Source organism: Phacochoerus africanus, chromosome 15, assembly GCF_016906955.1.
Source record: "Phacochoerus africanus isolate WHEZ1 chromosome 15, ROS_Pafr_v1, whole genome shotgun sequence".
Classification (NCBI taxonomy): Eukaryota; Metazoa; Chordata; class Mammalia; order Artiodactyla; family Suidae; genus Phacochoerus; species Phacochoerus africanus.
In genome coordinates this window covers 111,737,682-111,754,258 of record NC_062558.1, presented here as the reverse complement: position 1 = coordinate 111,754,258, position 16,577 = coordinate 111,737,682, and the positions used below count along the sequence as shown (strand labels likewise).

At 46.6% G+C, this 16,577-nt stretch overlaps 1 protein-coding gene across 1 annotated transcript in view; it reads left to right on the top strand.

Annotated features, from left to right (window-relative positions):
- The window catches only part of PKD2L1 (polycystin 2 like 1, transient receptor potential cation channel), a 35,302-nt gene that overhangs the window by 18,439 nt on the left and 286 nt on the right, over positions 1 to 16,577 (top strand). Inside the window, exons 3-15 of the mRNA XM_047762678.1 lie at positions 8,664 to 8,791; positions 9,648 to 9,901; positions 10,524 to 10,748; positions 10,916 to 11,144; positions 11,814 to 11,984; positions 12,166 to 12,347; positions 12,649 to 12,769; positions 13,615 to 13,713; positions 13,929 to 14,050; positions 14,554 to 14,680; positions 15,465 to 15,583; positions 15,827 to 15,950; positions 16,253 to 16,337. Of these exons, the coding sequence (XP_047618634.1) occupies positions 8,664 to 8,791; positions 9,648 to 9,901; positions 10,524 to 10,748; positions 10,916 to 11,144; positions 11,814 to 11,984; positions 12,166 to 12,347; positions 12,649 to 12,769; positions 13,615 to 13,713; positions 13,929 to 14,050; positions 14,554 to 14,680; positions 15,465 to 15,583; positions 15,827 to 15,950; positions 16,253 to 16,337 (1,986 nt within the window). The remainder of the gene's footprint in view (positions 1 to 8,663; positions 8,792 to 9,647; positions 9,902 to 10,523; positions 10,749 to 10,915; positions 11,145 to 11,813; positions 11,985 to 12,165; positions 12,348 to 12,648; positions 12,770 to 13,614; positions 13,714 to 13,928; positions 14,051 to 14,553; positions 14,681 to 15,464; positions 15,584 to 15,826; positions 15,951 to 16,252; positions 16,338 to 16,577) is intronic.

Below are 16,577 nucleotides of genomic sequence, written 5' to 3'. Positions count from 1 at the left end.
AGTAATTAGGGGCAGGGAAGGAGCTCGGTAGCATATAATGATGACCTATATGGCAGTCACCTGCGGAAGGGGACTCAGGAAACAACTGCTGACTTATTATTATTGCTCTGAGCTGGGAAGCTCTTCCAGCAGTTCAAAAAAGAGGACAAGAATATTGTCCCTACTGTAAACACTGGAATGGATGAAATTGAGTTATTATCCAAGCTTACAATGATGATGAGTAATAATAATTATTATAGTCATGCTTCTTTAATAACAATATATTTATGTCCCACCTATGTCCAAAAGGAATCTGAGCCAGCTTACATTAAAAAGCACAGAAACAATAAAATATAGTCCTTTAGAACTGCAATAAAAAGAAGTGAGGAGAGAGAGAGGAGGAAGATAATTTGTACCAGAAAACTTAAGATAAACAAATGTACTGCAAAGGAGAACAAAGCTGAAGTTCTTGGCAGCCGAAGCAAAGAAGAAAACACAGATTGTCTAATTCTCATTGTAAGAAAGGTCCCACCAGTTAATAAGGTCACACCAGCTGCTAACTCTGGGGAGAAGTGGCTTTGTTGGATTTTATGTAAGGGACATGGAATATCATAATGGATAAAAGCGATGTTAAAAATAGGAGCTGCTTTTCTTTTGATTTTTTATACCTACCTCCCTTTAAATCTATATTATATCCTTATTCCATAAGGGAAATTTTTAGGAGTAGGGATAAATATTTACATACACATAGTATGTATGTCTCTCTACATATGTGCATGTGTGTGTATATGAATGTTATGATATTTTAGAAACCTGACTTTACCCAGAAATAAAGTTCAGAAAGCTCTGAGAAATTAATTTTAGACATGTTGCTAGAATATCATCATCAGTTGGCTTTGTCAGCAAGTCCCCTTTAATATAGGGTAATAAAATATTTTAAATAATGTAGACTCTGATACAAATATGCTAAAATCATCCACTACCCTCCAGAGATGCTTAGACAGTAGCCAAAGCTTTCATAGCTCCATTTGCCTCATGTGGTCTTTTAAAAAAAATTTTTTTTGTTACTCAAATGAATTTATCACATCTGTAGTTGTATAATGATCATGACAATTTGATTTCACAGGATTTCCATCCCACAGCCCAAGCACATCCCCCCATCCCCCAAACTGTCTCCTCTGGAGACCATAAGTTTTTCAGTGTCTGTGAGTCAGTGTCTGTTCTGCAAAGAAGTTCCGTCTGTCCTTTTTTCAGATTCCACATGTCAGTGAAAGCATTGGATGTTGGTGTCTCATTGTATGGCTGACTTCACTTAGCATGATAGTTTCTAGGTCCATCCATGCTGCTAAGAATGCCGGTATTTCGTTCTTTTTAATGGCTGAGTAATATTCCATTGTGTATATGTACCACATCTTCTGGATCCAATCCTCTGTCGATGGACATTTAGGTTGTTTCCATGTCTTGGCTATTGTAACTAGTGCTGCAATGAACATCGGAGTACATGTGTCTTTGCGAGTCGTGGTTTTCTCTGGATAGATGCCCAGGAGTGGGATTGCTGGATCAAATCATAGTTCTATGTAGTTTTCTGAGGAATCTCCATAGTGCTTTCCACAGTGGTTGCACCAATTGACAATCCCACCAACAGTGTACTGGGGTTCTTTTTTCTCCACACCCTCTCCAGCACTTATTGTTTGTAGGCTTTTGGATGATGGCCATTCTGGCTGGTGTAAGGTGGTACCTCAGAGTGGTTTTTTTTTTTTTTGTCTTTTTGGCATTTCTTGGGCCACTCCCGCAGCATATGGAGGTTCCCAGGCTAGGGGTCGAATCGGAGCTGCAGCCACCAGCCTATGCCAGGGCCACAGCAACACAGGATCCAAGCCGCGTCTGCAATTTATACCACAGCTCACGGCAACGCTGGATCGTTAACCCACTGAGCAAGGGCAGGGATCGAACCCGCAACCTCATGGTTCCTAGTCGGATTCGTTAACCACTGCGCCACTACAGGAACTCCCCTCAGAGTGGTTTTGATTTGCATTTCTCTAATAATGAGTGATGTTGAACATCTTTTCATGTGTTTCTCAGCCATCTGTATGTCTTCTTTGCACTCATGCAGTGTTTTTGAAAATGTCAGGTTGAAGTTCTCTCATGGCTCAGCAGGTTAAGGATCTGGCATTGTCACTGCTGCGGTGTCGGTTCAATCCCTGGCCCAGGAACTTCCACATGCTACAGGTGCAGCCAAAATAAAACAGAACAAAACTGTTTTTGTTGTCGTTGTTGTTGTTTTTGTCTTTTTGCCTTTTCTAGGGCCGCTCCTGCGGCATATGGAGATTCCCAGGCTAGGGGTCTAATCGGAGCTGTAGCTGCCAGCCTACACCAGAGCCATAGCAACGTGGGATGCGAGCCATGTCTGCGACCTACACCACAGCTCACAGCAATGCTGGATCCTTAACCCACTGAGCAAGGCCAGGGATCGAACCCATGACCTTATGGATACTAGTCTGGTTCTTAACTGGCTGAGCCAAGATGGGAACTCCAAAACAGGCTTAAACTTGAATGGGAGTTTTTGTCTAGGTAATGAAAGTCCAAAGGAGGGCAGGGTTCAGGGTTGATGAATCCAGTGACTTAATGACATTATCAGAGGCCCTCCTGTTTCTGTTATTCAGTTCTGCCAGCTGCACAATCAATTTCATCCTAAGTCTGGATCATCTGAGGCTTTCTTTCTAATATCTGATAAGAGAGAGTAGGTCCCAAAAGATTCCAGAAATCTCTCTTCATGAGTCCTTGGTCTGAAATGGATTGTATGTTTATCTCTGAACAGATGATGGTACCAAGGGAGGGGTATTTATGGATTAGTTTAGGCTTGAGCTCCCTGTCCAAATTCATGAGCCAGGGTTAGATTCAGCATCAGCATCTGTGAAATAATTGGGACAGGTGGGATACCTCGAATAAAATCATGGAATGAACCAAGAGAGGATCTTAGATTCCAAAGATCTCCCAAAGCCAAGTATAGCACCCAGCACCTGGGAATTTCAACCTGTGACTTGAAAACAAATAGGTAGAATGATTTTTTACTTATTTATTTTTAATTTTTAAAAATATTATTATTATTTTTGGGTTTTTTTAGGGCTGCACTCGTGGCATATGGAGGTTCCCAGGCTAGGGGTCCAATCAGAGCTGTAGCCACCAGCCTACGCCAGAGCCACAGCAATGCAGGATCCGAGCCGCATCTGTGACCTACACCACAGCTCATGGCAACACTGGATCCTTAATCCACTGAGCAAGGCCAGGGACCGAACCCGCAACCTCATGGTTCCTAGTCGGATTCGTTAACCACCGCGCCACAATGGGAACTCCAATTCTTGATACAGATGTATATACCTTTATCTGTTTACACCAGAATGAAGAAATTTAAAGCTCTTTGTAAGATGTTGATCTTTTGAGTTTATGAAGTGCTTTCATAGTTTACCTCCTGACTCAGCTATTGAACTCTTCAAATAGTTTTCTTATAAGGACACCTTATGAACTTGCACCATCTTAACTGTTTGTTTACTTTTGAAGGAGAGTCAGGATCCCTAATCAGAAGGATTTTTTGAGTAGTAGAGTGAGGTAATACTATAATGTAGAACAGTGGCTAAATTTATGCATAAATTCAGTGTATCAGACCTGAGTTTGAAACCAAGTTCTACTTGCTTAGTATCTGATCTTTGGACAAATTATTTCATAACATTCTGGATCTCAGTTATCCACATAAAATACAGATAGTTCCTACTTTATGAGGTTTCTTCAGGATTAGGAGAGTCAATGTATGCAAATTCCAGTGACTAATAAGTGCCAGTAATGGTGATTATTGTTATAATTCAACAACTGTGGATTTGATCTGAAGCCAAGGTTAAAAGGCATGATACAGTGTATGGAGGAACTTAGTTTATGTCCAAGAGGTTAAAAAAAAAAAATTAGATTCTCTCTGTCGGATGGCCACCTGGGCTCTGAATCTTTTTCATAACATTCACATGCAGTCATTCATTGTCCAGGGTCTGAAAATTTCCTGGAATGAGGCCCTCACAATTACAAAACGGTAGTAAAGTACTAGCATACTGGGAGTTCCTGTTGTGGCTCCGGGGTAATGAACCCCACTAGTATCTATGAGGACATGAGTTCGATTCCTGGCTTTGCTCAGTGGGTTAAGGATCTGGCATTGCTGTGAGCTGTGGTGTAGGTTGCAGATGCGGTTTGGATCTGGTGTTGCTGTGGCTGTGGTATAGGCCAGCAGCTGCAGTTCTGATTTGACCCCTAGCCTGGGAACTTCCATATGCCGCAGGTGCGGCCCTAAAAAATAAAAAAAAAGTACTGACATACTGACATTTGTGATACACCTGATGCAAATTCCGACTCCTCCTTGCTCCCTTCCTTTCTTTGGCCTAGTGTCACCTTTTGAAACACATGCAACAATCCCACTCCTTCACTGGATCTTAAAGGAAGGAACCAGAAAGGCCAAGCGCTGTCCATGGCAGGACCCTCCCCCCGACACGTGACCCTCCGCAAGTGGTCCTTTGCAGACATTCTCAGGGGTGAAATGGATGTTTGTGAAGTGGTCCATTCCATAATGCAAAGAAGTTCTGCCTTTTATGGAGCTTAGGTTTTCCCTCCTATAACTTCTTCCCCTTGGATACATTTCTGCCTTTAAAGCAGAACAGAATTTACTAAGGAGGCAACCAGATTTGCATTGGAACCCTGGCTCCATTAGTTGTTTACCTTGGGCAAGTTACTTCAGCCTGGAGACTGGAAATAGGGAAAACAATAGCACCTAATACACAGGATTATTGTAGGATTTAATGAAATGGGCAAGTTAAACACTTAGCATTGGGCATATATAGGTGTTTGGAGTATCGGTAGGCATTTGATGAGGTGAAACTATTTTTCTCAAAGTACGTAGTCTTTACTGTCTTGGATAATAGAGATGTTATGCCTCCATGAAGGGGTGACAACCAGTTCAGAGCAATTCTAATTATGATTGGTGATTCAGAGTTGAGGATTGGAGAGGAGAAAAAGATACAGCCATGAATACCACCTAGTGGCCATCCAGATGGTATTACAACAACTTAATCAGCTCACTGACCATCAGTTTTAACTGTGGTGAGATTTCAGCAGACAGAAGTTTGATTTCCAGCCCATTTCCCAGATGTGGAAGAGTTGAGTCTGAGTGCTCTAGATGCTAAGGATGGGTAGTCACAAATTTGATTTAGAGAGAAGTAAAGTCATTTCTTGGAATTTATAGAGTGGAATGGGGAAATGCGGAGTAATAATGCTTTCTTTCTGCTGATTCCCCCTGGAAAAATACCATGTTTCTTGTGCCTACTCTGGTTTTTGGTGTGTGACCTTTTTACAGATAATAGAGTTGCAGCCTCTTTTACTTCTGGTGTCTGCCCCTCTTGTGGCTGAAGTTGGTAGTGGCTTGCCGAAGGCTTCCCGATGGGAGGGACTGATGCCTTCCCACCGGAAGGTGGAGCTTTGTCTCCGGATGGGATTAGAGGCGGCTGTGTGCCTGGGGGGTCCTTGGGCAGTCAGTTTACTGATGGGAGGGGCTGTGATCCCACCTGGACTGTTTGCCCTGGGGCTTCTCAGCACTGATGGGTGGAGCCAGATTTTCCCCAAATGGCCACCTCCAGAGGAAGGCACTCTGCTGAATATTCTCTAGAGCTTTGCTTCCAAAGTCCTTCCCCCACAACAAGCCACATTCACCCCTGTTCTCCCAGGAGGTCCTCCAAGAACTGCAGTCAGGTTTGACCCAGATTCCATTGGAGACTTTGCTTTGCCCTGGGACCCAGTACATGTGAAATTCTGTATGCGCCTTTTAAGAATGGGGTCTCCGTTTCCCCCAGTCCTGTGGAGCTCCTGTGCACAAGCCCCACTGGCCTTCAATGCCAGATGCTCTGGGGGCTCTTTCTCCCAATGCCAGATCCCCACACGTGGGAGTTTGACTCACCTCCCTCCTGTAGGTGAGTCTCTATGAAACAGTTACTTTCCAGTCTGTGGGGCTTCCCACCCGGAAGGTATGGGGTTGCTTATATCACATAATGGCCCCTCCTACCTCCTGATGTGGCCTCCTCTTTGTCTTCTGGGGTAGGATATCTTTTTGAAAGTTTCCGGTCCATTTGGTTGAAGATTGCTCAGCACTTGGCTGTAAATTTTGTTGTTTTTAGGAGAGAAGTTGAGCTCCAGTCCTTCTGTTCTGCCATCTCAATCCCATCTCTTCTCGTGCCTAATCTGGGACCACTCATTATCCTCTCTTTCCCCTAAGGATGGAGATGAAACTTCAGTCTACCACAAGGCATTCCCTTTCCAGACGGAGTGGTGAAAGATTTGAAAATGAAAATTCTTCAAGGGAATTGCACACAAGAGGCTGACAAATCCTACCTTAAATTTTTGTCATAATTACAGATATACAGAAAAGTTACAAAGATAATACAGAGTTCTTACATACATTTCAGCCAGATTTCCCAAATATAAGTATTTTACCACATTTACTTTTCCTTTGTCATTCTCTATGCCTTCCTCTTTCTCTACACATGCACACACAAAAAACTGTTTAAAAGTAAATTGCAGACAGGAGTTCCCATTGTGGCGCAGTGGAAACCATGAGGTTGCAGGTTCAATCCCTGGCCTCACTGAGTGGGTTAAGGATCCAGTGTTGTGTGAGCTGTGGTGTAGGTCAAAGACGCGGCTCAGATCTGGTGTTGCTGTGATTGTGGTGTAGGCAGCAACTGCAGCTCTGATTAGACCCCTAGCCTGGGAACCTCCATATGCCATAGGTGTGGCCCCCCAAAAAGCAAAAACAACAAAGAGTAAATTGCAGACATAACGCCCTGTTACTCCTAAATACTTTAATGTGTATTTTCTAAAATCAAGGAAATGATCAATGTCAGGAAATCAATGACCCAGTACTATCCTCTAATGAACAGACCTTATTACAGTTTTACTAATTATTCCACTAATAGCCTGTATAGCAAAAGAAAAAAAAATTATGGTTCAGGATAATCTCCTAACTAGATGCACACATTGTATGTAGTTTGCACGTTTCTTTAGTCTCAACCTAGAACAATTTTTTAGTATTTTAGGAGAACTCCTTTTTCTTTCATGACCTGGTTAAAAAATTGAATAACAACTCATAACATGTAGACATTATTAAAAACTTGATAGAATTATAGAGATTTTAAAGAAAAGACAAGGATCCATCCGTTCATATCGATATGCATAAATGAAGAAATGAATGAGGAAGAAGAGAAACTCTTCTTGAAGAGAATGCCAACTAATAAATGCAGAAGGAATGGTGGAATGAGAAAAATCACAGCTTGACAACCTAACAGTAATGATCAGGCAAAAGTCATCAGTGGACATTAAAAGTAGTAGATGAAAGACTAATGATTAACAGGGTATCTGCATAGTTTCAAAGTATTTTCTCACAAAAGATGTATTGATTACAAAGAGAAAAAAAAATAATTATATATTGAAGAAAGCTGGAAGACACTGCCTTAACAAGAGATCAAAATTGACATCACCTGGAGTTCCCGTCGTGGCGCAGTGGAAACGAATCCAACTAGGAACCATGAGGTTGAAGGTTCGATCCCTGGCCTCACTCAGTGGGTTAAGGATCCGGCGTTGCCATGAGCTGTGGTGTAGGTTGCAGACGCAGCTCGGATCCCTCGTTGCTGTGGCTGTGGCGTTGGCTGGCGGCAACAGCTCCGATTAGACCCCTCGCCTGGGAATCTCCATATGCCGAGGGTATCGCCCCCATTAGACAAAAAAAAAAAAAAATTGACATCACCAGTAATGATACAATGAGACAATTTGTGCCTCCCAATAAGATATACTGAAAAGGACACAATCTTACTTCTTTGGTATTCCTCACCAAAATGCATACCCTGAATTTAAACAGAAGAAAACATCAGACAAATCCAAATTGAGGGGAAATCTATATAGTTAATTAATGGCTTATACTCTTCAAATTATGTCTTTTAATCAGAAAAACTTAAAGCTGCCCTTGACAGCCCCACTTTAGACTGGATGTGTGTTAGGGTGGTTGGGGGGAGATCTAGTTCTTCAGGGCAAAGGCCACCTTATTTTTGATCTGAGGATACTCTGAGTCCCTCTCTCAGGATGCACCAGGGCCAGAGATGCCAAGCCTACCTCCTACTTCCATGGTTGCAAGAGGCACTGACTAAGGTACCGGAGACCACATCTCCATTCCAAGGTTTTGGCCAAGGCCCTGGTGTACTCTAGAATTTGGAGGCACTTTCCCAAGGGCATAGATATAGGGCAAATAAAAGGAAGCCCTACCTCATGCAGAAGGTAGAAATTTCTTTGTTCTGGGAAGCAGGAATTAAGCTGGTTCAAAAAGAGAAAAGTGACTATTCAGAATGACAATGCCAAGAGGCAATTACTGAGCTGAGCGGAGTTCAGTCTTTCTGAGAGGAGTTAGAAGGAGAGGAGGAGCCCCTGTAACCACAACTCTTCACTACTCCATTCCCTGGTTTTCTCAGTGGCACTGTCAGCCTCCTATGCCAACTCTAGGGGATAGGTCCCCACTAGGTAGTATCTCTGGTCCCAGAGCAATGGCTTCCCTGTCTCCTCTGGATAATGGAGACGGGAACAGTATTTAGGACACAGCCTCTTGGGTTGGTTTCTAGTGACCTATGGAATGACAAGCTCCAGTGCCTATTACTACACCAAAGTCATGTCTGAGCTCTTCTTACATACCCCGTCGGACACTGGAGTCTCCTTCCAGACCATCGGCAGCATGGCGGACTTCTGGGATGTGAGTATGAGATCACCCCTACTTCTCCCCTCTACTTCTCGTTGGCCTACAGCCTGAGGCTACAGGCCAGGGTTCAGAAATGGATAAGGCCATATCCAGAGGCCAGGTCCTTCCAGAATTGGGCTGGGTCAAAGGGCCGGGCAAGAATTAATAGGTCACATAGAGTTCAGGTGGTGAGAGGTTAGAGATTAGGATGATAATCAGAGAGATAAGTCAGTAATTAAACTAATATTGAGTAAGCCAGATCTTCAAAATGTATTTTAAATAAAGAGTAAGGTCTTGGAATTCCCGTCATGGCTCAGTGGTTAATGAATCCGACTAGGAACCATGAGGTGGCGGGTTCCCTCTCTAGCCTCGCTCAGTGGGTTAAGGATCTGGCGTTGCCGTGAGCTGTGGTGTAGGTCGCAGGTGCAGCTTGGATCCCGCGTTGCTGTGGCTATGATATAGGCCGGTGGCTACAGCTCCGATTCAACCCCTAGCCTGAGAACCTCCATATGCCGCAGGTGCAGCCATAGAAAAAGACAAACAAACAAACAAAAAACAAAAAAAGGTAAGGCCAGAGTTCTCCTGTGGCACAGCAGATTAAGGATCCAGGATTGTCACTGGTGTGGGTTGGGTCACTACTGTGGCATGAGTTTGATCCCTGGCCCAAGAACTTCCACAGGACATGGGTGTGACCAAAAAACAAACAAACAAGAAGAGTAAGACCACATCAGGTCAAGATCTGGCCAAGGTTCATGGGTCGGCTGAAGAGTCCAACAGAAGCAGACCAGAGTCAGAGAGTGTGGGAAAAGGTCATTCTCAGGCTAGGGGTCAAGATGAGGCTGGGTCAGACCCAACCCAGCTTGTGATCTAGTTTGCCCAGGGCCCACTTCTGGACAGTTTGTATTGGACCAAATGGTACAACAACCAGAGCCTGGGGCGTGGCTCCCACTCCTTCATCTACTATGAGAACCTGCTACTGGGAGTTCCAAGGTTGCGTCAGCTGAGGGTCCGCAATGACTCCTGCGTGGTGCATGAGGACTTCCGCGAGGACATTCTGAGCTGCTACGATGTCTACTCTCCAGACAAGGAAGAGCAGCTCCCCTTTGGGCTCTTCAATGGCACAGCGTGAGTGAGTCCCCCTACCACCCGTCACAGGGCTTGCCCCTCTGAGCCTGACACCATCCAAGGTTTGGGAACCACTTCCATTGAACCTTAAAGAGTCTTGGGGGCACTCAAGATTATCTCAGACATCTTGGTTTTACTTTTAGTTTCCTTGTCTCTAAAATGTGTATAGGAGTTCCCGTCGTGGCGCAGAGGTTAATGAACCTGACTAGGAACCATGAGGTTGCGGGTTTGATCCCTGACCTCACTCAGTGGGTTACGGTTCTGGTGTTGCCTTGAGCTGTGGTGTAGGTTGCAGAGGTGGCTCAGATCCCTCGTTGCTGTGGCTCTGGTGTAGGCTGGTGGCTACAGCTCCAATTAGACCCCTAGCCTGGGAACCTCCATATGCCACGGGAGCGGCCCAAGAAAAGGCAAAAACACACACACAAAAAAATGTGGATAACATTTTCCCTCCCTTCTTAAAGGTATATTAAACAAGATAATATATGTAAAATAGATATTATATATGATATGTACACAGAATATATATGAAACTGTAAAGCCCAGATAATCATAAGCTGCCTTGAGAGACCAGCTTTGGGACCTGGCTCAGAGCTCTCTGCTCAGATGGCTTCTTCCATGACAGATGGACATACCACTCGCAGGACGAGTTGGGGGGCTCCTCTCACTGGGGTCGGCTCACAAGCTACAGTGGAGGTGGCTACTACCTGGACTTTCCAGGATCTCGACAGGCCAGTGCAGAGGCACTCCGGGATCTTCAGGAGGGCCTGTGGCTGGACAGGGGCACTCGGGTGGTCTTCGTCGACTTCTCGGTCTACAATGCCAACATCAATCTTTTCTGTGTTCTGAGGTGTGTCCCTTTTCCCTGCCTTCCCTCCATCCACAGTTCCTTGTTCCCTTCTCCTCTGTTGGAGACCCTTTCCTAAACTTGTACCCTGTGGTAGTGGTGGGCAGGGTGGGGGCGGGAGGAACCATTCCAGTCCAGGTCCTATCAGACCTCTCTCCCTCCTCCCACAGGCTGGTGGTGGAGTTTCCAGCTACAGGAGGTGCCATCCCATCTTGGCAGATTCGCACAGTTAAGCTGATCCGCTATGTCAGCAACTGGGACTTCTTCATCATTGGCTGTGAGATCATCTTCTGCATCTTCATCTTTTACTATGTGGTGGAGGAGATCCTGGAGCTTCACATCCACCGGCTTCATTACCTCTGCAGCATCTGGAACATTCTAGACCTGGTGGTCATCTTGGTGAGGAACAGATACCTTTGACTTGGGACATAATGGGAGGTGGAGGGGGATCCACCCTGATAGGGGCTCAAGTTCTTCCTTTGAAGTCCCAAGTCCTCCTTGCGACTTCTGGTCAAATCACCGTAGCAGCTCCTTAAGCCAAAGGCTGATGTCCCCTTGGCTCAGCCCTGGAAAAATCCTGTCTTCATATTCCCCTCCCTCTGACCTGTGATCCAGGCCCTGCTCTTTTATTTATGTACTCGATATTATGTTCCCCTTCTGTCCCTTGCCTCTATGACCTGTCCCCTTGAAACTCCTACCTTTTCTCTCCTCTTCTGGTAACACTTCCTGCCTCTTTCTTTGTTTCCTTCCTATTAACAGGACACGTTAATTTCTGACAAAGGCTGGGAAGTAGGGGGGAAATAAAATTGTCTGACTCCATCCCCTCCATGGTCCTTTACAACCTACAAATTGACTAATAGCCCCAAGGCTTTCTCTTGGGCTTTAAGAGATTCCCCAATCATCCTATCCAGTTCCCTTTGAACCTGAGATAGTCAACAACTCAGTAGGGAAGGATACGATTTTTTTCCCCACCTGTCTTACCCACCCCAGCTCTCCCCTGGGACCCTATTGTTGAACATCCCTTGAGATCCTCTTGACTCTTTGACACCCTGACCCCTGTGATGACAGCTCTCCGTTACGGCTGTGGGCTTCCACATATTCCGAACTCTCGAGGTGAATCGGCTGATAGGGAAGCTCCTACAGCAGCCAAACACATATGCTGACTTCGAGTTCCTTGCCTTCTGGCAGACACAGTACAACAACATGAATGCCGTCAACCTCTTCTTTGCCTGGATCAAGGTACCCTGGGACTCCCCACCCCAGGAATGCCTCAGGGCATCCATTCTCCCTTCCTCAGTACTTGTCTCATTTTCCTTGTCTGGTCTGGCAACTCCTATGGCCTCCGTAGGCCCCTAGATTGGACTATTCAAAGCTTTTCTCTTTTCTTCTTTTACCACTTGGTTCAACATGGCCCTTCCAGATATTCAAGTACATCAGCTTCAACAAGACCATGACCCAACTCTCCTCCACACTGGCCCGCTGTGCCAAGGATATCCTGGGCTTTGCTGTCATGTTCTTCATCGTGTTTTTCGCCTATGCCCAGTTGGGCTACCTGCTTTTCGGGACCCAAGTGGAAAACTTTAGCACTTTCATCAAGTGCATGTGGGTGTCCCACCCCCTTCACTCCGCCCTGGCCCCTCACCCTCCAGCTTTATGGGTATATGTATCCTTGAGGCAGTTGGGTATTTGTGTGGGGGTGGTGTCTGTGCTTAAAGCATCAGTGTGAGTCTCCAGAAGCCTTGATGTATATTCTCAGTATTTCTGCACCTCATTATGTCTCTATCAGATTGGGTTGGAGGTGCGGTGAGGGGTCTGAGTTCACCGAAGAGCAGTAAGGAGGAAAGTGGGATGGGGTCAGGGTTATGGTTGGGCTGTGGGTGAAGCCCAGACCCTGGTCTCTCAGCTTCACTCAGTTCCGGATCATCCTCGGGGACTTTGACTACAATGCTATCGACAATGCCAACCGCATCCTGGGACCTGCCTACTTTGTCACCTACGTCTTCTTCGTCTTCTTTGTGCTCCTGGTGAGGGTCCCTCCGAGGGGTGGGGATTGGGGAACCTGAAGGGTAGAGTTGTGGATGGGCTGCAGGGTAGGGTTTTTCCCCCATTCCATGTTCTGCACTCATGGTTATGATGGGTTTCTCAAATCAAGGATGGAGAGGTGGAGAAGGGAAGAGCTTCTGGATCTTCTGAGAGCTGGCTCCTGTGTGGTCAGCCCAGTTAGGCAGTTTGCAGAGTATAAGGGAATCTGCAGGCTCCCTTACTAAAATCAAATGCTCATCCTCCAAGGATGGAAAGAGAAGGAAGAGTGCCTCATGAGAAGGGACTGCCCCTGGAAGCTTCTCTGACTATTCTCTAAGACTCCCCTTCCTCTGGGAATCTCTGTTTCTCCTACTGCTGCTTTGTGTTGCTCTCTTTCCCTGCCAGCCATGAAAGATATGATTTGTTTTCATTAGAAACTCCAGCAGGTTTCTGTATTTGATCAGTGGATGGGGATACAGAGATGGATTAGAGCTAGATGGTAAAGAGAGCACAATTTTACTTTGACCTTGAAAAGTTTCTGGCTGCAGTGATTGGTGGACCCTTATATGGAGCAGGACTATGGCCTATGTTGGGATTTGTGGTCAGGTTACTGCAGCAATTGAGTGGAGACACCAGGTTGATGAGGGGGCATGACCCACCCATAATAGAATTGTGCTGAAAGGCTGGCCTCTGGGGTCTCTGAGATGTGGGGATTAGTGGGCTGCAGAGTTGGGTTTGAAAACATTGGCCCTTGTAGAACATGTGTCTGGGACGTTATAGGGTGAGTAGGCGCATTGTTGTTAATGGGTCTGGGAGTGAGGACCCAGGTCCCTGTCTTATCCTCTAGAACATGTTCCTGGCCATCATCAATGACACATATTCAGAGGTCAAAGAGGAGTTGGCTGGACAGAAGGATGAGCTACAGCTTTCTGATCTCCTGAAACAGGTGACTACTCAGTCTCTTTGAGTTGCACATCTGCATTGGGGCCCAGGTCCGAGGCTCTGAGTCCTGCTCTGCACCTGACTGGTTAGGGGCCTGTGCCCTTGCATGCCTTTGACTTATCCCTGGGATCCTGTCATCCTGTGGGTGGGGGTGGGGGTGGGGGCAAGAGATGATGAAGAGACTGTGGGAACTGGTGCCTGTTTCCTTTCCCCCTCCAGGGCTACAACAAGACCCTGCTGAGGCTGCGTCTGAGGAAGGAGCGGGTTTCAGATGTGCAGAAGGTCCTGCAGAGTGGGAAGCAGGAGATCCAGTTTGAGGACTTCACTAATACGTTGAGGGAGTGAGCAACCAGAGAGACAGCCTTCTCTGATATTGGTCTATAGGTCCTTGAACCTCAACCATGCCCCCTTTGCCTATAAACCTCTGATCTTGGACTGTGGACCTTTGCGCTTGGTTTATAGGCTTTTTTGTTTGTTTGTTTTTTTGCTTTTTAGAGCCTCCCCCATGGCATATGGAAGTTCCCTGGCTAGGTGTTCCCAGGCTACAGCTGCCAGCCTACACCACGGGCATAGAAATGCTGGATTCTTAACCTTCTGAGTGAGGCCAGGGATTGAATCTACATCCTCAAAGATACTAGTCAGGTTCATTACCACTGAGCCACAATGGTAACTCCTCAGGCTATTTCTTGGGGGTGTCAAATTGCTAGACCTTGGAGACCCTGGCTTTCCAATGTGGCCCCCTCCTTCCCTAGAGAGCAAGACTCTTGTTAGAGTCTGGCAAAAAAGAGTGGGGAGATCACAGGATGGCCGGTCAGAATTCATTTCATCACCCTGTTCTCCTCAGGCTGGGACACACAGAGCATGAGATCATGGAGCTCACAGCTGCCTTTACCAGATTTGACCAAGATGGGAATCGCATTCTAGATGAGAAGGAGCAGGAACAAATGCAACAGGATCTGGAGGAGAAGAGGGTGAGCCCAACTGGCGGGTGGAGAGGCTGTAAGGAAACTGCTCACCCTCCCCTGCCAGCACACCTGGATCACACACCCAAGCTGAAAATCCTCTGATAAATGGGTGGGAAAGAACTCTCTAGAACAGTAGTTCTCAAACTATTGCACCATAGAACAGCCAGGAGGGCTTCTAAAAATCCTCATGCTCAGGACACACTCCAGACCAGAATCTCTGGGGAGTTGGGGCCAAGCCATCAAGTCCTTTTTAAAGCTCCCCAGGTGATGCCGGTGCATGGCCAGGGTTGATCACCATTGCTCTAAAACCCAGTCTTAGGGAGAAAAGGACCAGTTTCCCAAGAATCCCTGATGATTCCTTCTGAGTACTTGGGGTTCTCAGAAGGAACCTTCTTCTTGGGGTTCTCAAACCCCAGTCCTTAGCTTGCCGTGCTCTATCTGCTCTATCCCTATCCAGGGTAGACCAAAAGTACAAAGACAAAAGGAACAGTGCCAGGACTCTGCCCCTCCTCTCTCAAATGGAATTGGCTTCTACTGAGCACCTTATTCATCTGTGCTTCAAGGAGCTTGCGTTTTGTTCCTCGGGGAGGTGATTCTCTCCCAAAGGTTAGGCCAGCTTTGTGTCCAGCACCACCACTCTGATTCAGTTGTCTCCAGAGTTTGAGAGGGAAGGGGAATAGCAAGAACTGGAGCCCAAGACCTTGTCCTGATAGCCCACTAGAACAGGTGATGGAGAAGAGCTGATGGCTTCCTAGATCTTCTGCTCTCTGACCTCTGACTTTCTGAGCAGGTGGCCCTCAACACTGAGATTGAGAACCTGGGCCGGTCCATTGAGACTAACCCACCAGGCGAGCTGAGTCCAGAGACCGCCAAAGCAGGTGGCTGGACTTCAGGAGAAGAATTCTACATGTACGTGCAGCCCCAGGGCTGACTGTGTTTATGATATCTGACCTTGAGTTTTTTTCCACAACCTTCCAATTCCCTGTCTTATCCCAGGGAAAACCCTGCCCCCCTTTAATTCTCCCTACAAGGCTGGGCCTTACCTTCCTTGTTCCCATCCAGAAACACACTGTCCTGTACCCCCTACCCCTGGAAACCTAGCCCTCCAGACACATATTTCTGCTCCCTTGGTCTCTCGCAAATCCTGCACAGGCTCACAAGGAGAGTTTTGCAGCTGGAGACTGTCCTCGAAGGAGTCATGTCCCAGGTTGACGCCGTGGGCTCAAAGCTGAAGATGCTGGAGAGGAGGGGGCAGCTGGCTCCCTCTCCAGGCATGGTGAGTGGTTCTTTATTGGGCTCCTTTTTGGCTCCGCACGGCTGGACTCTACCATCTTTTCCACTCGGTGGGTAGAGGCAAAACGTTTTTGAAAGACCAATGTTTTCAGGTTCCCACGTTTGCGCTAGTATCAGCCAAGGTGGGAGGTGGGAGGTGGAGGGAAGACCTGAGGTTGGTTGCTCTGGCCTGAGGGCTGCCTTGGCCTCTAGGAGATGGTCTGGGGTTGGAGAAACAGATCAAGTACAAGGAAAGTGGGACACAAACTCCTCCTTCAAGTGACCTGTCTCTTTTTCTTCTAACAGGGGGAACAAGGCATTTGGGAGCACCTGAAGGCAGCCACATCCATGACTCCAGACCCCTGGGAACTCCAGGGCAGGCAGGAAGGTGGTGGGGGAGGGCTCCTAAAGCATCAGACAGTAGGCTCCTCTCTCACTGCCTTCCCAGAAGCCCCCTTGGCACATGCCCTACGCTTCTAGGGCAACAGGTCCCACCACTGCTGCTGCAGAGGCCCACCCTGTGCCTGACCTTTTGAGCTGTGTTTCTGTGTGTAGCTGTGTAGCTCTTTGAAATAGTTCCCACTGGGCCTCTCACTCCCTGTGCTCTGAGCTCTGTTGTGATGATTTAAAA